This window comes from Littorina saxatilis, linkage group LG12 (assembly GCF_037325665.1).
Source record: "Littorina saxatilis isolate snail1 linkage group LG12, US_GU_Lsax_2.0, whole genome shotgun sequence".
In the NCBI taxonomy this organism is placed as follows: domain Eukaryota; kingdom Metazoa; phylum Mollusca; class Gastropoda; order Littorinimorpha; family Littorinidae; genus Littorina; species Littorina saxatilis.
Window position 1 is genome coordinate 69099871 of NC_090256.1, and position 23085 is coordinate 69122955.

At 44.3% G+C, this 23085-nt stretch overlaps 2 protein-coding genes across 2 annotated transcripts; one reads left to right on the forward strand and one right to left on the reverse strand.

Annotated features, from left to right (window-relative positions):
• Positions 1-344: 344 nt before the first annotated feature.
• On the reverse strand, positions 345-23046 carry LOC138983175 (uncharacterized). The gene is made up of 7 exons (XM_070356586.1): positions 22945-23046; positions 22802-22858; positions 21839-21925; positions 21514-21582; positions 7076-7162; positions 6498-6622; positions 345-1488 (listed from the first exon to the last, which is right to left on the reverse strand). The coding sequence occupies exons 1-7, from the start codon at positions 23044-23046 to the stop codon at positions 744-746; spliced, it is 1272 nt and encodes a 423-aa protein (XP_070212687.1). The 3' UTR covers positions 345-743.
• LOC138982646 (uncharacterized) lies at positions 8774-16630 on the forward strand. The gene is made up of 2 exons (XM_070355970.1): positions 8774-10649; positions 12318-16630. Exon 2 carries the CDS (start codon positions 12319-12321, stop codon positions 13300-13302), a length of 984 nt encoding a protein of 327 aa, XP_070212071.1. The 5' UTR covers positions 8774-10649; position 12318; the 3' UTR covers positions 13303-16630.
• Positions 23047-23085: the final 39 nt, after the last annotated feature.

The following is a 23085-nucleotide window of genomic DNA, read 5'->3' on the forward strand; positions in this document are numbered from 1 at the left end:
AAGAAAAGAAAGATTGTCTTTTTATCTTATTATGTACACACCAATCAAAACTAGCAATGGATAACGATGCACCACCCACACACCTGCAATGGATAACGATGCACCACCCACACACCTGCAATGGATAACGATGCACCACCCACACACCTGCAATGGATAACGATCCACCACCCACACACCTGCAATGGATAACGATGCACCACCCACACACCTGCAATGGATAACGATGCACCACCCACACACCTGCAATGGATAACGATGCACCACCCACACACCTGCAATGGATAACGATGCACCACCCACACACCTGCAATGGATAACGATGCACCACCCACACACCTGCAATGGATAACGATGCACCACCCACACACCTGCAATGGATAACGATGCACCACCCACACACCTGCAATGGATAACGATGCACCACCCACACACCTGCAATGGATAACGATGCACCACCCACACACCTGCAATTGGTAGCCTACGGTCAAAGTACTGAAGAATCAATTGAAATTACGTTTCTCAATTTACCTCAAAATATGTTGACGTCATCCCCTTACTCTATGGTCTACATTCTGAATCTGTCGCCCTTTCTTCAAAATACAAAAGCGTACCTATCACTGGAAATTATGCTTGTTCAACTGTGTAAGATTGTTGTGTAAGAACATGTCAGCTGTTGATTGGTATCACGTGTGGGGCCAGCAGCACAGTCCATCCACTGCAGCCTGAGAAGTTCTCTGCCCTCAATCCCCGAGGATACTCTCCGTGCTGTCTTGTCCGTCTTCATCAGGGGAGACAACGAGCCAGGTGGTTTCTGACGAGGTCAGCTCAAGGTTGTAGCCAATGATGTCATCATCCGTCTCGCTGGCTCCGTTCTCCCAATCACACAGCACTCTCTCAGCGCCCAGTTGCAGCCTGCAGTGAAACGTCACGTGGTTTGGGTCGTCCGTGGTCCACTCCTCGGTCTTGGTCATCCAGTCCACGTCCACAGGGTCAGGTGAGAAACGGCTGGTGCTGCTGTCTGTGTCACGTTGTGTCGGGTCACAGGTGACCCCACGGCCACCGATGACCCCATCAATGACCCCACGGTCACGGCTTTCAACTGCTTGCGCTTCTTTCGTACCATCTTCGGTGCTCATCTCTGTGTCGCTTTGGTCGCTACAAGACTGTGTGTGGGTCTCGTCAAGGCTTGGGACAGGGACTAAGGATGGGTAAGACTCTTGGAAAGTGTGGCGATGCTTTGCCTGAGACGTGGCAGAGTGCAGTGACTGAGCGCTGCCCCGTGAGGCTGGCGAGTTGTTGGCTCCACCCACCATGGCGGGCTGCAGTTGGTTGCTCTCATCACGAGGACCTTCCACAACTCTGCTTTGTGTGTCGGTTGTGTTGATGACGTCACAAGTCTTGTCCATTGCCGTGTCATGCACACCAGAGGGACCGAGATCGTGTGCAGTGTCAGTGACAAGCAGGTCGCCGTCAGCCCGCACGCAGCTGTAACACAATGATCAGACGCTGAAACCTCTGCTTTCACTCCCTCCAGTTTAACACTAATATCACACCCTCCAGTTTAACACTAATATGACTCCCTCCAGTTTAACACTAATATGACTCCCTCCAGTTTAACACTAATATGACTCCCTCCAGTTTAACACTAATATGACTCCCTCCAGTTTAACACTTATATGACTCCCTCCAGTTTAACACTAATATGACTCTCTCCAGTTTAACACTAATATGACTCCCTCCAGTTTAACACTAATATGACTCCCTTAAAAACAACACCGGATTTCCTCACACTTTCTCGTCATAGAGTCACTATACTTACCTTACTTTTTACATTTAGTCAAGTTTTGACTAAATGTTTTAACATAGAGGGGGAATCGAGACGAGGGTCGTGGTGTATGTGTGTGTGTGTGTGTCTGTCTGTGTACGTGTGAGTGTGTAGAGCGATTTAGAGTAAACTACTGGACCGATCTTTATGAAATTTTACATGAGTTCCTAGGTATGATATCCCCAGACGTTTTTTTAATTTTTGGGATAAATGTCTTTGATGACGTCATATCCGGCTTTTTGTAAAAGTTGAGGCGGCACTGTCACACCCTCATTTTTCAATCAAATTGATTGAAATTTTGGCAAAGCAATCTTCGACGAAGGCCGGACTTTGGTATTGCATTTCAGCTTGGTGGCTCAAAAATTAATTAATGACTTTGGTCATTAAAAATCTGAACATTGTAATTAAAATTATTTTTTATAAAACGATCCAAAATTACGTTCATCTTATTCTTCATCATTTTCTGATTCCAAAAACATATAAGTATGTTATATTTGGATTAAAAACAAGCTCTGAAAATTAAAAACATAAAAATTATGATTAAAATAAAATTTCCGAAATCGATTTAAAAACAATTTCATCTTATTCCTTGTCGGTTCCTGATTCCAAAAACATATAGATATGATATGTTTGGATTAAAAACACGCTCAAAAAGTAAAAACGAAGAGAGGTACAGTAAAGCGTGCTATGCAGCACAGCGCAACCACTACCGCGTTAAACAGGCTCGTCGATTTCACTGCCTTTTGCACGAGCGGCGGACTACGGTCATTGTGAAAAAATGCAGTGCGTTCAGTTTCATTCTGTGAGTTCCACAGCTTGACTAAATGTAGTAATTTCGCCTAACGCGACTTGTTCATTCTTCCTCTCTGCTAAATTCTATATTTTCAGATATTTTGGAGGTCTTTAAATAGAGGTAGCACTGTATAATTGTCCTCGGTCAATTCCACAACAACTCCACTGCAATGGGAAATGGCGACCAACGTCGTTTTTAAAGTGTCAGACGGTTTCACGACGTGACTAACAAAATGTCACCTCGGATTGCTGAAGACGAAGCACCAAGAGGTCGGGGAACGTACACCTCATCTTACTTCATTATATATATTTCAAGGTTATTAACAGAAAAAGGTTGTTAACAGAAAAAGGTTATCAACAGAAAAAGGTTATTAACAGAAACAGAAAAGGGTAATTAACAGAAACAAAAAAAGGTTATTAACAGAAACAGAAAAGGGTAATTAACAGAAACAGAAAAAGGTTATTAACAGAAACAGAAAAAGGTTACTAACAGAAGAAAAAACCCTCGATGAGTCTCGACCAACAGAGACTGAAACAACCCCTGGAACTCGCGTCGCCCGGAATGGACAATGACTTCCAGTGACTGTTTTCCAATGATCAGTTTTGTTGATTCGCGAAGGATGGACTGACTCGGTTATCTAGATTATACACACAGGGGCTTGTATCAAAGCGGCGGTCGATTGAAGTATCCTGCTCCTTTCTCCTGACTGTAGTATTACTGACAATTTGTCCCCATGTTATATCACTCCCGCCCTCACACAGAATATATATAATAGGACATGTACTATTATTCACTACTTCCATCGACAGGCGCTTTGATACAAGCTCGTGTGATTCTACACGCAGCACTCTCCCAGCCCAACCTCCAGTGATTCTACAAGCAGCACTCTCCCAGCCCAACCTCCAGTGATTCTACACGCAGCACTCTCCCAGCCCAACCTCCTGTGATTCTACACGCAGCACTCTCCCAGCCCAACCTCCAGTGATTCTACACGCAGCACTCTCCCAGCCCAACCTCCAGTGATTCTACACGCAGCACTCTCCCAGCCCAACCTCCAGTGATTCTACTCGCAGCACTCTCCCAGCCCAACCTCCAGTGATTCTACTCGCAGCACTCTCCCAGCCCAACCTCCTGTGATTCTACACGCAGCACTCTCCCAGCCCAACCTCAAGTGATTCTACACGCAGCACTCTCCCAGCCCAACTTCCAGTGATTCTACACGCAGCACTCTCCCAGCCCAACCTCCAGTGATTCTACACGCAGCACTCTCCCAGCCCAACCTCCAGTGATTCTACACGCAGCACTCTCCCAGCCCAACCTCCAGTGATTCTACACGCAGCACTCTCCCAGCCCAACCTCCAGTGATTCTACTCACAGCACTCTCCCAGCCCAACCTCCAGTGATTCTACTCACAGCACTCTCCCAGCCCAACCTCCAGTGATTCTACACGCAGCACTCTCCCAGCCCAACCTCCAATGATTCTACACGCAGCACTCTCCCAGCCCAACCTCCAGTGATTCTACACGCAGCACTCTCCCAGCCCAACCTCCAGTGATTCTACACGCAGCACTCTCCCAGCCCAACCTCCAGTGATTCTACTCGCAGCACTCTCCCAGCCCAACCTCCAGTGATTCTACACGCAGCACTCTCCCAGCCCAACCTCCAGTGATTCTACACGCAGCACTCTCCCAGCCCAACCTCCAGTGATTCTACACGCAGCACTCTCCCAGCCCAACCTCCAGTGATTCTACACGCAGCACTCTCCCAGCCCAACCTCCAGTGATTCTACACGCAGCACTCTCCCAGCCCAACCTCCAGTGATTCTACACGCAGCACTCTCCCAGCCCAACCTCCAGTGATTCTACACGCAGCACCCTCCCAGCCCAACCTCCAGTGATTCTACACGCAGCACTCTCCCAGCCCAACCTCCAGTGATTCTACACGCAGCACTCTCCCAGCCCAACCTCCAGTGATTCTACACGCAGCACTCTCCCAGCCCAACCTCCAGTGATTCTACACGCAGCACTCTCCCAGCCCAACCTCCAGTGATTCTACACGCAGCACTCTCCCAGCCCAACCTCCAGTGATTCTACACGCAGCACTCTCCCAGCCCAACCTCCAGTGATTCTACACGCAGCACTCTCCCAGCCCAACCTCCTGTGATTCTACTCGCAGCACTCTCCCAGCCCAACCTCCATGCAGTGATTCTACATGCAGCACTCTCCCAGCCCAACCTCCAGTGATTCTCCACGCAGCAATCTGCCAGCCCAACCTCCAGTGATTCTACACGCAGCACTCTCCCAGCCCAACCTCCAGTGATTCTACACGCAGCACTCTCCCAGCCCAACCTCCTGTGATTCTACTCGCAGCACTCTCCCAGCCCAACCTCCAGTGATTCTACACGCAGCACTCTCCCAGCCCAACCTCCAGTGATTCTACACGCAGCACTCTCCCAGCCCAACCTCCAGTGATTCTACACGCAGCACTCTCCCAGCCCAACCTCCAGTGATTCTACACGCAGCACTCTCCCAGCCCAACCTCCAGTGATTCTACTCACAGCACTCTCCCAGCCCAACCTCCAGTGATTCTACTCACAGCACTCTCCCAGCCCAACCTCCTGTGATTCTACACGCAGCACTCTCCCAGCCCAACCTCCTGTGATTCTACACGCAGCACTCTCCCAGCCCAACCTCCAGTGATTCTACACGCAGCACTCTCCCAGCCCAACCTCCAGTGATTCTACACGTAGCACTCTCCCAGCCCAACCTCCTGTGATTCTACACGCAGCACTCTCCCAGCCCAACCTCCTGTGATTCTACACGCAGCACTCTCCCAGCCCAACCTCCTGTGATTCTACATGCAGCACTCTCCCAGCCCAACCTCCAGTGATTCTACACGCAGCACTCTCCCAGCCCAACCTCCAGTGATTCTACTCGCAGCACTCTCCCAGCCCAACCTCCAGTGATTCTACACGCAGCACTCTCCCAGCCCAACCTCCAGTGATTCTACACGCAGCACTCTCCCAGCCCAACCTCCAGTGATTCTACACGCAGCACCCTCCCAGCCCAACCTCCTGTGATTCTACTCGCAGCACTCTCCCAGCCCAACCTCCATGCAGTGATTCTACACGCAGCACTCTCCCAGCCCAACCTCCAGTGATTCTACACGCAGCACTCTCCCAGCCCAACCTCCAGTGATTCTACACGCAGCACTCTCCCAGCCCAACCTCCTGTGATTCTACTCGCAGCACTCTCCCAGCCCAACCTCCATGCAGTGATTCTACACGCAGCACTCTCCCAGCCCAACCTCCAGTGATTCTACACGCAGCACTCTCCCAGCCCAACCTCCAGTGATTCTACACGCAGCACTCTCCCAGCCCAACCTCCAGTGATTCTACTCGCAGCACTCTCCCAGCCCAACCTCCTGTGATTCTACACGCAGCACTCTCCCAGCCCAACCTCCTGTGATTCTACACGCAGCACTCTCCCAGCCCAACCTCCAGTGATTCTACACGCAGCACTCTCCCAGCCCAACCTCCAGTGATTCTACACGCAGCACTCTCCCAGCCCAACCTCCTGTGATTCTACTCGCAGCACTCTCCCAGCCCAACCTCCAGTGATTCTACACGCAGCACTCTCCCAGCCCAACCTCCAGTGATTCTACACGCAGCACTCTCCCAGCCCAACCTCCAGTGATTCTACACGCAGCACTCTCCCAGCCCAACCTCCTGTGATTCTACACGCAGCACTCTCCCAGCCCAACCTCCAGTGATTCTACACGCAGCACTCTCCCAGCCCAACCTCCAGTGATTCTACTCACAGCACTCTCCCAGCCCAACCTCCAGTGATTCTACACGCAGCACTCTCCCAGCCCAACCTGTGTTGGTGGAGGTCCAGGACGTGGAGCAGCTCCTGCCAGAAGCGGAGGAGCACGCAGGCCAGGTAGATGGCGGGCACCAGGACAAACCACAGCCAGCCCAGACCAAGCCAGATCCAGCCGCTCTGAGACACAGTCACACGGAGACATCACAACATGCATAGTCACTGGTGTACATTGGAACAAAACCATCAAGAATAAATAAATTAGCATCGCCTCAAGGAAGCAGCATATGGTATTGACTTTAATTAAACCATTCACTGTGGTAAGATATTTGTGACCGCCGCTGTAATAAACCTTGACTTTCTTCTTGTATGTAAAAGTTGCAAAATTTAGCCTATTGTGATTTTTCGTCGAATTTTAATTGATCCTTTGTCGATTTGAGGGTACCTTTATTTGAGCGGCGGTCACGTGATCCCTGTAAAAGGAATCTTTATTGCGAAAGGTGATCCAGAAAGACAAATGAATGGCCTTAACTGGAACGTTTGAACGAAATGACACGGGAATTAACGCTTTAATTTGGGTGCGAAATTTGTCGCCATAATTGTTTAGATAAGTTTAGATGCCAGTGTGTGTACCTGTTCTGTGTAGGAGCACAAGATCTCCTCCAGTATGATGGTGGTGGCGCCAAACAAGGGAGTGCACTCTGCAAACTCCAGGACCAGCTGCACAAAAAAAAATAAAATAAAGACCTTTACACCCTGCTTCATCACACTCTTACTGCAGGCTTTCATTTACAACATTGGCGCATTAAATCTGAAAATCTGAAAATGTCCCATCATGGCACAATTCCCTTCAGTGCGTCAAAGGGCGCATTGATATTATGTACCACTGCGCCACCAAATGTACACTTTACATCGGATTACACACACACACACACACACACAACCACTCATCATTATGGGGGCCTCCTAGGCCCCCATTCATACGGATAGTTTCGAGGTTTACCATGGGCAGCGCCATTTTGTTGTGAAATACGTCATCAGTTTGTGTACACAGGAAGTTGTGACATCCGTCACCCAATGGGAGGGGTGAAGGCAACATTGTTCATTAGTAGAAAGTTGTGAAATCCGTCACCCTATGGGAGGGGTGAAGGCAAAATTGGTCATCACTGAGTTTGTGTAACACAGGAAGTTGTGAAATACGTCACCCTATGGGAGGGGTGAAGGCAAAATTGGTCATCACTGAGTTTGTGTAACACAGGAAGTTGTGAAATACGTCACCCTATGGGAGGCGTGACGGCGAAATTGTTCAACAAAAACATCATAGGTCGAACTGTGCAGGGTCAACCGCAACAAACTCAAACCATTCTTACTATAATTATTGTGTTTGAGTGACTTATATACCGACATTTTTATTTCTTATTTTCAGCACAGGTGTAGGAAAAAATCATGAACCAAAATGTTATTTATTTTCTAATTTAACATTTGTTTTACAAATGTGACCATGGTCTTTCAAACATACAGTGCCATTAAACGTTGTTATGTTAAAAAAAAGAAAAAAGAAAAAAAAGCTTTTGTGCACAAATCAGAAAATACATTGTACATTTTACCTACAGGCCAAACAGTGTCTGTGGCAAAGCCCGACCCAGGAAATTGCACTGATTTTATTTTTAGATCAGTGGGAAATTGTCAAGAACAGGCGCTTGCATTTGGATGTGTCCAATGATAGTAGGTTTGGTTGTGATCAATCAGAATAATGTAGGAATAAAAATGTATGACAGTTTGGTATGATGACATGTAATTCACATATGCTGAAATATAATATTATACATCATGTAATATCATTATGGCTGTTGCCATGACCATGAAACCCAAAAAAGGTTTAATGTTATGTAATTCAAAATACCAAAATCAAGCACCTATTAATCTCGTCTACGGTTTTTGCGCGTGAAGATTGAGGCCTTCGTAAACGTTCAACGTTGGCCAATAATAATTTTAACAATGTTGTGTCGTTTTTCACATGGTTTGTTTGTTTGTTTCAGACCCACACCCATATACACACATTTCACATTTAAACCATTTGTCGGCCCCCTGTCGATATTTATCGACTAAGTTCCTTGTATTGCACTATTTTACATCTTTGGTCAAAACGGGTACAGGCCTCTTTGGCGCTTCTTGCCTTCGACTATGTCCCATCGGAATTTGGTTGAGGGTGTGTGTGTGTGTGTGTGTGCCGTGTGTGTGTGTGTGTGTGTGTGTGTGAATAGAATAGAATAGAATAGAATATAGAATAATGTTTATTGTCATGAACCAGTAAAGTTATTGACACAACAAACAACAAATAATGCATTATACAATGCTAAAACAATCCGTAACAAATTTGCCAAGACGAACTTGAACTTCGTCTTCTAAAAATAAGTTACTTGGATTTTTGTTAGCATATTTCATATTGATATGTGAAGCATCTTCTTTAAATTCATCCCTTAATTTAACATATTTATTGCATTTATCTAGAAAATGTATTTCATCTTCTATGACATTGCATTCAATACAAAGACGATTTTCTTTAGGGATATTCTGATGTCTTCCACTTTCAATTTTTAGACAATGTGTGCTAGTCCTTAATCTGCTTAACATCTTTCTGTGTTTATTATTCTTAATTTGTATTAAGTATGACTGCATTTCGTAAGATTTACTGATCATAGAATAAAACTTAAGTCTGGAATATGTATCTGATTTTTCTTTTGTCCAATATCTTATATATTCCTCTTGTTGTTTTTTGTCAATGGCAAACTTTAATTTGTGTACATTTAATGTAGATTGGTTATGCCAAACGTGACTAAAACCTAAGTTACAAAGAGATTGTCTAACAAATTGTAGCCATGGCGTTTCTGTCGGATGGTGCAACATTGAGTCATATAATTGATGTATATACGAATCTTGTTTGGAGTCTAGAATATGCGCCCAGAATGCTATTGTTTGTGATAACATTTTTAATCCTAAAGGGAACCTTCCTAATTCCCCCAGTACAGGTATCCACATAGCTTTTCTATGAACTCCAAGAAGGAATCGACAAAATTTGATATAAACAAATTCATGAGGATTTTTGCTAGATAAACATGATCCAAAGAAATGATCAGTATTTGTTTGTTTTATTTTATTATTAAACGTAAACGGATACCAGATTTCAGCGCCATATGTTAATATCGGATTTACAAGTGAATCAAATAAATGTATCATTGTGTCTATTTGCACGTTTTGATTGCTGAAAATTCTGCGGAGGGAATGTGCTGCTTTATTACCTTGTTTACTTAAATGATCTTGAGCTGTATCAAAATTTCCATTCTTGTTGAATATGACCCCTAAATATTTATATTGATCTGTTACTTTGATTACATCAGTTCCACATTTAAATATTGTGTGCATTTTTGGATTTATATGACAAAATACTATAATTTTAGTTTTTTCTATGTTAATTTTCAAACCCCACTGTAGGCAATAGTTATTTAGATAATCTAACTTATTTTGTAATCCTATTTTTGATTTTGAAAGAAGTACTAGATCATCTGCATACAGTAGACACGATATTTTTGTATTCTGGTTAATGTATGGCGAATCAACGTCAGGCATTCCATCAGTTATATCATTAATGAAAATATTAAAAAGAGTTGGGCTTAATGTATTTCCTTGATGTACTCCTTTTTTAACCAATACATCTGGTGAATATCCACCTTGCATTTGTGTGCATATCTTTGTATTAATATACATGTTTTTGATTATATTGTAGCATTTACCTCTTATGCCGGTTTTGTATATCTTAAGTAAAAGTGCATCATGCCAAACGTTATCAAAAGCTTTTTGAAAATCTACGAAACATCCATATAATCTACCATTTTTAGTATTGATAATATCGTCTACAATTTTCTTCAGAATGAATATTTGATCCATCGTTCGGTATCCTTTTCGAAACCCAGCTTGTTCTTTTATCAAAATGATATTTTTGGGTGTGAAGAGAAGCGAGATTGTGGTGTATAGACGGTGCCAGAGCACAGGTCATATGCATAACTAATGAGCGGAATGCCGTCTTCCCATTGGCCAGCCGGCCCAAGATCAGTCTCTCTGCCATTTCTGCATCTGCGGTAGCCAGTGCCAGACGTCCCAAACAACTGTGCGAAAATTTTCAACGTTTCAAGGATTTTGGAAAGAGAAGGTACACGTACTTTTACCTTTTTTTGTTTTGTTTTGTTGCTTGATTGTCGAGAGGGGCGATTGAGATCGAAACAGCGGTAATAGGCTCGAGTGGGGCCAATTAGTTGTCTGCAAGGAAAGTTTGGAGTTTGGGAAACTGGGAGACAGCGTGGCACCGTAGGCAGAAACATGTGGTTTCACGTTTGCCGGGAGTGACACTCGAAGGAACGAGGGTGATAGCTAGGTAGACGGTGATGGTACAATTAGCTGACAGCCGTCAGTAAAAGTGTTCAGGGAGAAAAGAAGACAGTATCATCTTCTCCTGGCATTAAAATTGGTCCGAGCAGTGGCAACGCGAATCGCTCGGTCACGTGACTAGTTTCTTTGTGAAGAAAGACGGCGGGAGCGAAAATGTTTACAAGTTGTGCGGTGGTCGGGCACTCTTTCACGTGGAGGTTTCAGCGATTTGTGAACACAGATGAGGGGGTGCGGCCAGATTTAGGTTTTGATGGTTTTGAGCAGATATTCGATGGGAGAGGGGGCCGAAAAATAAGCGACGTTGAATCAATGCTAGAACAGAACAGGGCCATTTTCACCCGGAAAAAATGGGGAGTGATAGTGCTAATGGTGGGGGACAATAATATTGTTCCCGGAACGACACCGAATAAAGTGTTTCGTGAGCTGTGGCATCTGTGTGTGAGGGTGCAAACATTGGCAAACTCAGTAGTGGTGGTGTCAGGGATGACACAGAGATACAGTGGCTGGGGGGGTTTCAATGACATAGCCAGGGAGGTGAATAGGCTTCTTCATCAACAGCTGAAAACGGCACACAGGATAGTGGGTTTGTTCCCCCACTACGTGGCTTTCCCTCCAGCAGAGAAGTTTGCTCAGTATCAGAAACATTTTTTAGCAGATGGGATTCATCTGTCAGGGTCGGGGCACATGCTACTGTACAGAGCACTGAGAAAAGTTCTGTTGGACAGTCGGCATATAGACCAATGAGGTAAGAAGGTGTTGTGGTTGTTCAGCGGGTGAGAGGGAAGTGGGGGCTAATAGTGATAGCCGGTATCCTCTCGTGCTGATGGCAGAACCACAATAGGGGTAGATGCAGCACGGACGGGGTACCAAGGTTTATTCCCAGACTGAAGTGGTTGGGTTCTACCGAAGACGCCAGACGCAGAGCTTTGATGCCGGGAGTGGAATAGGATGGGGTATCCTTTCCAGCTTTTGGAGTGACGTCATTGTTGGTTCTGGTTTGGTAGAACCGGTTGTGACTTCATGGGGAATGTGTATTGGTACAGCCCGTGCTGCATGATCAGATTGACAGTGTTTTCTTAGGTGTACTCTCGTGCTGAGGGCAGAACCACAATAGGAGTGTAGATGCAGCACGAACGGGGTACCAAGGTTTATTCCCAGACTGAAGTGGTTGGGTTCTACCGAAGACGCCAGACGCAGAGCTTTGATGCCGGGAGTGGAATAGGAGGGAATATCCTTTCCAGCTTCTGGAGTGACGTCATTGTTGGTTCTGGTTTGGTAGAACCGGTTGTGACTTCATGGGGAATGTTTTATTGGTACAGCCCGTGCTGCATATATATAAAAAAAAAAAAAAAAAAAAAAAAAAAAAAAAAAAAAAAAAAAAAAAAAAAAAAAAATAGGCCCCTGATGCTTAGTGGCCTTTGAAATGTTTCAGGATGTCGAAGCGTCCAACCAAGCGACCGGGGCGTCCCTCAAAGCAGCCCCCGAAGAGGTTTCGAGACGAGGAGGCTGAAGGAGAGGACGAAATGGGCGTGAAGGAGTCGCTAACCCAGCTCCTTGCTGAACAGAAGGCCCTGAGGAAGGAGATTGCGGAGATTCGGGCCGCCAAGACGCCGGCGCCTGAGGCATCGCCCGCAGGATCGACCACCGCTACGGGTGGAAAATCCAACTCAGGCATGGCTGGGCACTCTGGACACTCCGGTGAGCAATCTAACACTAGCGGTACACAGGCGTGGGCAACCGGCAACCAGAAAATGTTGCCCATTGACCTACACGTGCCAAAGACAATAAAGGAAAAGATCTGGAGCGGTGTGGCGGTTAGGTTCGCAATACTCCTGCCCGCGGACCCGAAGGAAATGCTGGAGGAGGACTCGGATGAGGACGATGAAGACAAAAAGAAGAAGAAGAAGAAGAAAGAAAAGAAACTGTTAACCTTCACAGAGTGGGTGAAGGCCTGGAACATTTATATCACTATACTACAGGACAGAGCGAAAGAGGTACACAGGGGCCTGGGTGCCCACTTTGCTCGGGTGTGTACCCTGCATGAGCTGCAGGGCAATTGGCGGGACTATGACTACCGCTACCGGCTCGCAATTGCTGCAGGAGAAAGGGCATGGGGGGACAGCGACGCGGACCTGTTCGCCACCACCCGCTTAGAGCCTGCCACCCAGACCCATGACGGGGGAAAGAAGAAGCCGCAGGGTGGCGCAGGGGGGAAGACTGGAAGTGGAAACCCAGCCAAAGTGGGGGGCTTCTGCTTCCAGTTCAATGAACAGGGATCTTGCAGCCGCCCCAATTGTGGCTTCAAGCACTTTTGCTCGCAGTGTGGGGGGCAACACGCAATCCGAAAATGCAGCGCCAAAGGGCACCCCTTTCGAGCGGGACGGGGGGGAAAAGAAGCAGGAGAAGGAAAGAAATGAAGACTGGGGCACGGGGGCCACGCCAGTGAAGGCGGACAAGCTGGAAAAGTGGCTGGAAGGGTACGATCCACAGAAGAAGCGGGCTTTAATACAGGGATTCAGAGAGGGTTTCCGGGTAGGGTTCACAGGAGCCCCAAATAGTGTAGTTCAGAAGAACCTGAAGTCAGCAGAAGAAATGCCAGAAGTAGTAGAAGCGCACATAAAGAAGGAAATAGAAGAGGGGAGGTTAGTAGGTCCCTTTAGGCATATTCCTTTTACTCAGTTCCAATGTTCTCCAATCGGCTTGGTAGAGAAAAAGATGAAAGGAAAGTATAGGATGATACATCATCTATCTCACCCGAAGGGGGCATCCATAAATGATTTCATAGAGGAAGACATGGCCACAGTGTCATATGCCAATGTGCAAGATGCAGTACAGTTAGTGCAGACAGTAGGAAATACAGCATTTATGGCAAAAACTGATGTGGAGAAAGCTTTTAGGTTGTTGCCTATTCACCCTAGTGACCAAAACCTCTTCGTACTGAGCTGGCAAGGAAGTTTTTATGTTGATCTTTCGCTTCAGATGGGTTGTTCTTCGTCTTGTCACTTGTTCGAAGAACTAGGCACGGCTTTGGAGTGGATTGCTGTTCAGAAGTTAGGGATACCATTAGTGCACTACCTGGATGATTTTTTCCTTGCGGCAGTATCGAAGCAGCTAGGCAAAGAATACCTAGACAAATTTCTGGGTTTGTGTGAGGAAATAGGAGTTCCCATGGCACCTGATAAGACGGAGGGCCCAGAGACGAGGTTGACATTCCTGGGAATAGAGATAGACACAATCGAAAGAGAAATTCGGCTGCCGGTGGAAAAACTCACGAAGTGTGCCCAAGAAATACAGAACCTACTACAAAAGAAGAAAGCAACAGTGAAGGAAATTCAGTCGGTCATAGGGTTGCTGAACTTTGCTTGCCAGGCAGTGGTGCCAGGGAGGGCGTTCTTGAGGAGATTGATCGACTTGATTAGAGGCATACGCTCTCAGCTATTCTTCGTGAGGCTGAACCAAGGGGTGAAAGAGGATTTGAAGACTTGGCTAACTTTTCTGCAGTCATTTAACGGGAAGTGCTTTTTTCTCATGAACAAGGAAGTATCCTCAGAAGAGCTGGATTTAGTGACGGATGCATCCGGGGCAGTGGGATACGGGGCTTTGTTCGGTAGGCAGTGGTTTCAGGGTAGGTGGTCCGACTGGTGGCGACTCCAAAATATCACCCTACTGGAATTGTATCCTATCGTTTTGGCTCTGGAGACATGGGCGCTGGCCTTTCAGAACAAATACTTAGTCATTCATACAGATAATTTAGATTTAGTATCCGTAATTACTAAGCAGACATCAAAAGAACCCCTGGTGATGATTCTGGTGAGACAATTGGTCTTGTGCTGTTTACGGAACAATATTGTTGTCCGCAACGGGGCCGTTGTTCCGAGCTATGTCGGGGGCACCCATAACGGCCAGGGAATTCAACGAGCAACTACAGTTGGTTTTCCAATTTTGTGGCCTGCCCAAACAGAACTTCAAATCGCATAGCTTTAGGATTGGGGGTGCCTCCCACATGGCTCGGAACGGGGCATCGGACGCTCAAATCCGTCAGGCGGGCAGATGGTCTTCTAACGCTTTCTTGTCTTACATCAGGGTGCACAACTGGTAGATCAGGTAAAACGTAGGGCTTCTCTCTGTGTGCAGTGCAACAGAAAGGGGGAGGTCAGGCACATGTCTGCGTGCAGTGCAGCAGAACATTAACATGGGATCACAGGTGTGCAGTGCAGCCTGGGATTATAAGAAAGTGTGCAGTGCAACTTTCCGAGAAAGGTCGATTTTGCTTGGTGGCGGTACCTGATGTGAGTCATCAGGTGGTGGCGCGTACCGCCGGATTGGTGGTGAATGACAGACATTATGTATTTAATCGATGTGCTTTAATTGGGCTAAAACACAATGTTTATTGTTTTTTAGAGTTGCCAATATAAGTTTTTTGATGATGGTCTAATGAGCGGATGCAGAAAGCGGTAGATAAAGGGAAGTAACCCGGTGACCAGTCTAGTAAAATTTGACAGCTTGTTGGTGAAGCTGGAAACAAGAACAAAAAACAGTAAGCTAATACATAGTGGACAATGCCATCTATGATGTGTAAGACAATTTTTGTTCTTGGTGAATTTATGCAAATGTACAACCCAATGTATATGATTATGTCAATCATAGTTTTTGTGGAATTTATGAAAATATTCCACTGATTTTGTATGCATTATCTGCGCTGAAAATGAACGACCTGTGGTGTCGACCAATAAACATTTTCAGCGTAAACTGGCAATGAACGTTTCATGTGGTTGTGGTGGTGACTGTGGCGCTGGCTGGCGCTGGCTGATTGTCCGGTTTCGGAAAACTTTTTATCTTAAATTCTTGTCTATCCTCGCACATCTGAACATGCAAAAATGATTTTATGCACAGCATAAATGATATTTTTGGGTGTGAAGAGAAGCGAGATTGTGGTGTATAGACGGTGCCAGAGCACAGGTCATATGCATAACTAATGAGCGGAATGCCGTCTTCCCATTGGCCAGCCGGCCCAAGATCAGTCTCTCTGCCATTTCTGCATCTGCGGTAGCCAGTGCCAGACGTCCCAAACAACTGTGCGAAAATTTTCAACCCCACCGCCATCCCCTTACTCCACCATAACGTAGTTGTGTGGGCGCGTACCGCCGGATTGGTGGTGAATGACAGACATTATGTATTTAATCGATGTGCTTTAATTGGGCTAAAACACAATGTTTATTGTTTTTTAGAGTTGCCAATATAAGTTTTTTGATGATGGTCTAATGAGCGGATGCAGAAAGCGGTAGATAAAGGGAAGTAACCCGGTGACCAGTCTAGTAAAATTTGACAGCTTGTTGGTGAAGCTGGAAACAAGAACAAAAAACAGTAAGCTAATACATAGTGGACAATGCCATCTATGATGTGTAAGACAATTTTTGTTCTTGGTGAATTTATGCAAATGTACAACCCAATGTATATGATTATGTCAATCATAGTTTTTGTGGAATTTATGAAAATATTCCACTGATTTTGTATGCATTATCTGCGCTGAAAATGAACGACCTGTGGTGTCGACCAATAAACATTTTCAGCGTAAACTGGCAATGAACGTTTCATGTGGTTGTGGTGGTGACTGTGGCGCTGGCTGGCGCTGGCTGATTGTCCGGTTTCGGAAAACTTTTTATCTTAAATTCTTGTCTATCCTCGCACATCTGAACATGCAAAAATGATTTTATGCACAGCATAAATATTCTTTTTTTCTAAAAAGTTGTTGATTCTTGAATTTATGATTTTACAAAACAATTTTCCCAAATTACTACTAAGAGTGATTCCTCTATAGTTACTCGGATTCATTGGATCTCCTTTTTTATGCAATGGTACACTTATTCCAGTCTTCCATTCTGTAGGATAGTTACCACTTGTAAGAATAATGTTGAATAGATTAACTAATATTTTAGTCATATGATCTAAACTTGCTTTTATAATTTCATTGGTTATTCTATCTTTTCCGGATGACTTCTTATTTTTCAACGTTTTACATTCTTTTTTTAATTCTTTCTCTGTTATGGGGTCATCTAAAATAGGTGTATAACAATGTGTATGCATCTTCTTTAATTCCTCATTTACTATGTATTTTCTTTCATCAGAAACTTTAGTTTCTGTTCCTATCAATTTCTCTAAATGATCAATCCATTTCATTGGATTGATTGCACATTTTTTAGTTGTATTGACTTCACCCATCGTCTTTAAATCTTTTAGAGTTTTCCACATAGCACTTGGATCGTTATTAAATTCGTCATTCAATTTCTTTACTAAATTATCTTTAAAAATCCTTTTCTTTTTTTTTAATATTCCTTTGTATTTTTTTCTTTTTGAGTAGTATTTCTGACATAAATTTACATCATAAGGGTATCTATTTAGAGCATTTAATAATGATTTTAATTCTCTCCTTTGTAAAAAACAGTCACTATCGAACCATTTTTTATGTTTTCTATTCTTTTTTGTAAAATTGCGGTTCTTGATTTTCTTGTTCAAGCATTTTTTTGCAGCCGTGTTTAGCATTGCTGTTATTTTGTCTGTTAAATTGTTAACACACTCGTCTGAATAATATTTCTCTTCACATGTATGCATTGTTTCAATTTCGTCGTTTATGTTCTGAAGTAAATGTTTCATGTTTCGTGTGTCTAACTCCTGTTTGAATTTAACTTGTGAATTGCTGTCCCACTGATATATTATATCTTCTGCTTTTTCTTGGTTATTAATTAAACATTTATTAAGTTTACAATTGATGTTAGGTTTAACATTGGCATTTTTGTCTTTGAACGGAATTCGAATTCTTAGTTCTAAAGGACAATGATCTGAATATACAGTTAAATCTTTTACTTTCATATGTATTACATCCTTGATTAGTTCCTGAGAACAAAGAAAATAGTCTACTACACTACAACCCTGGGGTGTATAACATGTGTATCGCCCACTTAAGTCTCCCAAGGACCTTCCATTAAGTATATACATGTTATTATTATGGCACAAATCTATCAACCTTCTACCTTGTTTTTGTATGACCTTATCTGAAGAATGTCTTTCATGTAGATAGTCAAAGCAATAAGTCGATGGCAAAGAATACCTAAGACTTTCGCTATCTAACTGTAGATAATCGATCAGTTCACCCGTTCTTGCATTGAAGTCTCCGCATAAGATCACGTTACCTTTGGGTATTAATTCATCTAAGTCATTCTCTAACTTGTCCCACAATTCCTCAGTAAAATCTTTTCCAAAGGATGACGATTCGGGCGGAATATATACACACCCTAAATAAATGTCGTGTTCTTTGTTATCCTTTTGAACTTTTAGCCAAATAATGTCACTGTTGCTTTTTTGTAGGATTTGGAAGTTTGAAGATATGTTTTCTCTTATGAATAAACTAATCCCCCCAGAAGCACTGGTTGCATTTGTTCTTTTCTTTCTATAAAAGTGACGTTTTACAAATCCTGATAGAAATACTTCTTCGGCATGGTCCTCGTCCAGGTGCATCTCCTCCAGCATAATAATGTCATATCCACATAAAGATTTTATAACGTTATCATCCTGCAATTTGTTGGTTGTTTGTCCGTCGATTGTTTCTTTATACCCTTTTAGGTTCCACGACAAAACATTAATACTGAATGTACTACTATCAAACATGTATGGTTTGTATGAAAAGTTACCTTCGTCGTAACACTAACATTTTTGAAAGAATCGAATACGTTATTAACGAACAAAATATCTATCACGATATTATTAAAAGAAATATCTATCGCGTGGTCGTGGTTGTGGACTCCAGTTCCATGGTCTCATCATGTGAGGATGCATGAAGGCTGAATCTCTCTTTGGTGGACTATGATGATGTCCACTCCATCTTCCATTGCTCTCCCATGTCCTCGGTCTTCCCGTTTGCTGGTGTCGTCGTTCAAATGGTGGTGGGCGAGACTGGTGATGAAATTGGCGATGATAATGACCCGTATGTTGTTGGATTGGTCTGGCAGCTTGGTGTTCTGAGTGATGTTTTCCCTGCCTTTCCCACAAAATATGGTCAAGGTGTTGGCCAATGTTTCTTGCCAGGACTGCCGCGCCTTTCATCGTTGGATGTATTCCGTCTCTGTTCGACAGCGAATATACGTTTTCATGTGAGACAAAGGAAATTCCTGTCTCCGCCATGTCTGCTGCGCACACAGCATTGAATACCTCTCGTTGAGTGTTCAGATCCATTACGTTAGTTGGAATGATCTTACTCACGACAACCTTGGCTTCTTTGAATCGCTGTTTGGCTGCCTCCACACATTTGGTCATCATTTTTGCCGCTCTCTGACCTTTTTCTTTCTTGATGTCATTCACCCCGACATGAAACATAATTGCATCTGGAGTTTTGTGAATGTTCTCCACTGTTTCTTGGCAATCCTTGATGTTCACTACATGTTTTTTTTACTATCTTCAGACCGTACGTTTTTTGCATTCGGCCTGGATCGACATGTTTCAATACACTGTCATGAATGAGGTAGACTGTTGGTAGAGAGTTTTCTTCCTCTCTGTGCTCTTGTCGCGACAGGTTTTCAAACACAACGTCTTCCTGATCTTCATATGAATTGGACTCACTCGCTGTTGAATCAACAAAGTCAAAAGAATCTTCACGGCGATGTCTTTTCAACACGCTGATCGGGCTTTTGTTTTTCTTTTTTACACGAGGATTTCTTGATGACGTCAGATTGTTCGATGTTGTTGACGTCATTGCCTTTTCGGCTTCATGGTCTTTGTTTTCCATCTTCTCGTATGGCGATTTCGATGTTTTATTCCCCCCTCTGCTTCTTTACCTCTGTAAACTTGTAGAGCTAGTTATTTTTCGATAATGACCCAGCAACCAAACAAATAACGAGCCAGCAACAGCCTGAATCCTCGATAGTGCAATGGGTTGAGAAGCTGTTCTGTTTTGGTACTACTTTTGCGACTGAAAAGTTCCGAACGCTCTATACGTACGAAATATACATCTCTGGAGCAAACAATACAAACATACCGCATTTAAATTAACAACTACAGGCCTGAACACATGAATCTCCATATAAAATCCATGAGTTAGGTTGTTTTCTGAATCTAGATCTGCCGTGCACACACCGTTCATCACAAGCAAATTCCCAAGGCAAGTAACTCATACTCTTGCCGACAAGAGTAGTTCCCCTTCTTTTAACGCAGTTTCTTCGACAACACTGACTGCAATCCGACGGTCAGTTTTCAACAATATTTCATTTTATAAACAGATCACACGCAACCAAATGCACACATCTCATCAATTTAAACAACATAAAGCGGTTTCATACACTATTTTCCCCAGAAAACTGAACTTCATACAGTAATTAACGTTGGAACACGGGTGCAAAAGTTCGTCTGCTAGTCCCATTTGACGAAAGAATATTATGCTAAACGATACTAAAACATAAACAGAACACACAATATCTGCCTTTACCGCCACAGCAGAATAACAGCATATCTGTGTACTTGATTTTAGTCTAAAACAGGGAAACTGACAAGAAGTGTTAACAGAATGGAATGATTTGCACGGAACTATACAACCGCGCATTAATCGATCGCCTGCGCAGGTTGACTGGTTGAGTGATTCGGATTCGATCAAACTTTCGCACAAAAACTCCTGTTTTCTTTGAATAACTGAAGAAAGGAGGAATAAAGAGGTTACACACCTCGTCTCAGTGATTATTAAAAATAATGGTCTCAGTTCGCGGTCATGAAAAAGCTCGCTGAAGCTCGCATTTTTCATGATCCGCCAACTTCGACCATTATTTTTAATAATCACTGAGACTCGGCATGTAACCTCTACATATCTCTGACTTGATCAACCCTTTTATTCACCTCTATTCCTGATGACGTCATTGGTTTTGTGCACGACTTTTCTGGTGTCATTTCGATGCTGATGTCATGGTTCATGCTTCCATTCTTTTGAGGTTGGCAAGTGGTCTTTGGAACCTTCTGTTTTTTCTCATGTAGTTGTTCTTTTACGGATGTGCTGTACGTAAGGATATCTGAATACGTCGTTTGAGTTGTCACATCTTGTTGTCTCGTCTTGGGGTGTGTCGACAACATGTCAGTCAGTTCCTTGATCTCTTCTTTGTGACTTCTATTTGTCAGCTGGATTTGTTCGGCCAAGTTGAGAATCGCGTTCTCCATGTTCTGTATCATTCTCTTGCCCTCAGACTGTTCCAGTTTCAAGAGCTGCAACTCATGTAGCAGGATGACATTGTTGTTTTTAATCGCATGGTTGTCATCAAGAGATTCTTCTTCTTCGGTGAGGATTTCACTGACGTCCTCCACAATCTTTTCGTCCAACATCGCTTGTGCACAATCCTCGCAGGTGAACTTTCTCTGCGTTCTTACGAATAAGCACAGCTGATACACTGGTAACTTGGTGTGCATCCATGGAATCTTGCTTTTGCATGAAGAACATATGTGTGTGTATGTGTGTGTGTGTGTGTGTGTGTGTGTGTGTGTGAGTGTGTGTGTGTGTGTGTGGATACTTGTGTGTACGTGTGTGTGTGTGTGTACGTGTGTGTCTATGTGTGTGTGTATGTACTACTGTACGTGTGTTGGAGTGTAGAAATCACACCTACCGTTTGCTCAGCGTTGTCAAGGTAACTCTTTGTGAAGTTGTCCGATTCTTGGGTTAGGGATGCCTCCACCTTTGCAGTGAGAAATATACAAATCTGTTCTAAAAACGAATCTTATTTGCATAATTTTCAGAATGTCTGCACTCTCTCTCTCTCTCTCTCTCTCTCTCTCTCTCTCTCTCTCTCTCTCTCTCTCTCTCTCTCTCTCTCTCCCTCTTTCTCTTTCTCTCGCTCTATCTCCCCCCTCTCTCTCTCTCGCTCTATATCCCCCCCCCTCTCTCTCTCGCTCTCTCTCTCCCACATGTGATGAGTATCGCCCTAAACTGACCGTTGCTACAACTTTGCCCAAGTGACTGCGGTTGGTGAAGAACGCTTTGTTCCTGTCGTTATTTTCCTTCACTCTGACAGAGAGGGCCTGTCGGGTACACAGCGTTTAACACACACACACACACACACACTCACACACACACACACATGCGCGCGCGCGCACACACACACACGCACGCACGCACGCACGCACACACACATACACACACACATACACACACAAACATATACACACACGCCAAATACTAGTAAGTATACATTATGTCCATTAGTACGAATAAACTTTATTTAACGTTCTGCCTAAGATTTTTAAAAAAAGAAGAGGGGATAGATGTGATATTTTGTTTGAGCACGGTATGGACTATTAGTCATTGTTACTGATTAACTTGTTTATTCAAAGTCGACCTCGGTAACAAACCAACGACCCTGCTCTTCCCTCCAATAAACTGATGGTCAAGCGGGGTTGTGCCTCGGTCAGTCTGCCACAAGTGTAGGTTGATCATTACACCTCGGTCAGTCTGCCACAAGTGTAGGTTGATCATTACACCTCGGTCAGTCTGCCACAAGTGTAGGTTGATCATTACACCTCGGTCAGTCTGCCACAAGTGTAGGTTGATCATTACACCTCGGTCAGTCTGCCACAAGTGTAGGTTGATCATTACACCTCGGTCAGTCTGCCACAAGTGTAGGTTGATCATTACACCTCGGTCAGTCTGCCACAAGTGTAGGTTGATCATTACACCTCGGTCAGTCTGCCACAAGTGTAGGTGGATCATTACACCTCGGTCAGTCTGCCACAAGTGTAGGTGGATGATAACACCTCAACATGCGACTCTTTTTGCTGCTAGCTTTCCACTGGGTGGAAGGAACCCGAATTTGCCAGCAATGGGATGATAAAGTTTGAAATAAACGTAATGAGTGAGGATCGTGTGAGACGGAATAGCAAACAGTAAGTCAACAATACCTGGATCGCTTTCGGCACTGTCCGCTCGATGTCCAGAAGCACTCCGATCTGCTCACTCTGAAAAACAAAACAAAGATCTGCTCACTCTAAAATACAACAAACATCTTGTCACATTCATTGTACAGAACGCAAGCCCGGAGGACTGAGGCAGATCTCTGCTCGTGGCTCCCGGTATGTGGGCAGGTCAGTGCTGCAGGAAGTGTTCCACCGTCGCTGTCTGATGTGGAACTCTCTGAATGCGTCATGTGCCAGTCTGCACTAGCCTATCCTCAGTCACCCTGCTA

What these genes read in the sequence shown, in the direction of transcription:
- LOC138982646 (XM_070355970.1), top strand. Translation starts at nt 12,319, where the DNA reads ATGTCGAAGCGTCCAACCAAGCGACCGGGGCGTCCCTCAAAGCAGCCC.
- LOC138983175 (XM_070356586.1), bottom strand. Translation starts at nt 23,046, where the DNA reads ATGACGCATTCAGAGAGTTCCACATCAGACAGCGACGGTGGAACACTT. An exon ending in CAGTGCCGAAAGCGATCCAG is followed by an intron (nt 21,926 to 22,801) that starts GTATTGTTGACT and finishes TGTACCCGACAG; the next exon opens with GCCCTCTCTGTCAGAGTGAA. An exon ending in TGTGCTCCTACACAGAACAG is followed by an intron (nt 6,623 to 7,075) that starts GTACACACACTG and finishes ACTGTGTCTCAG; the next exon opens with AGCGGCTGGATCTGGCTTGG.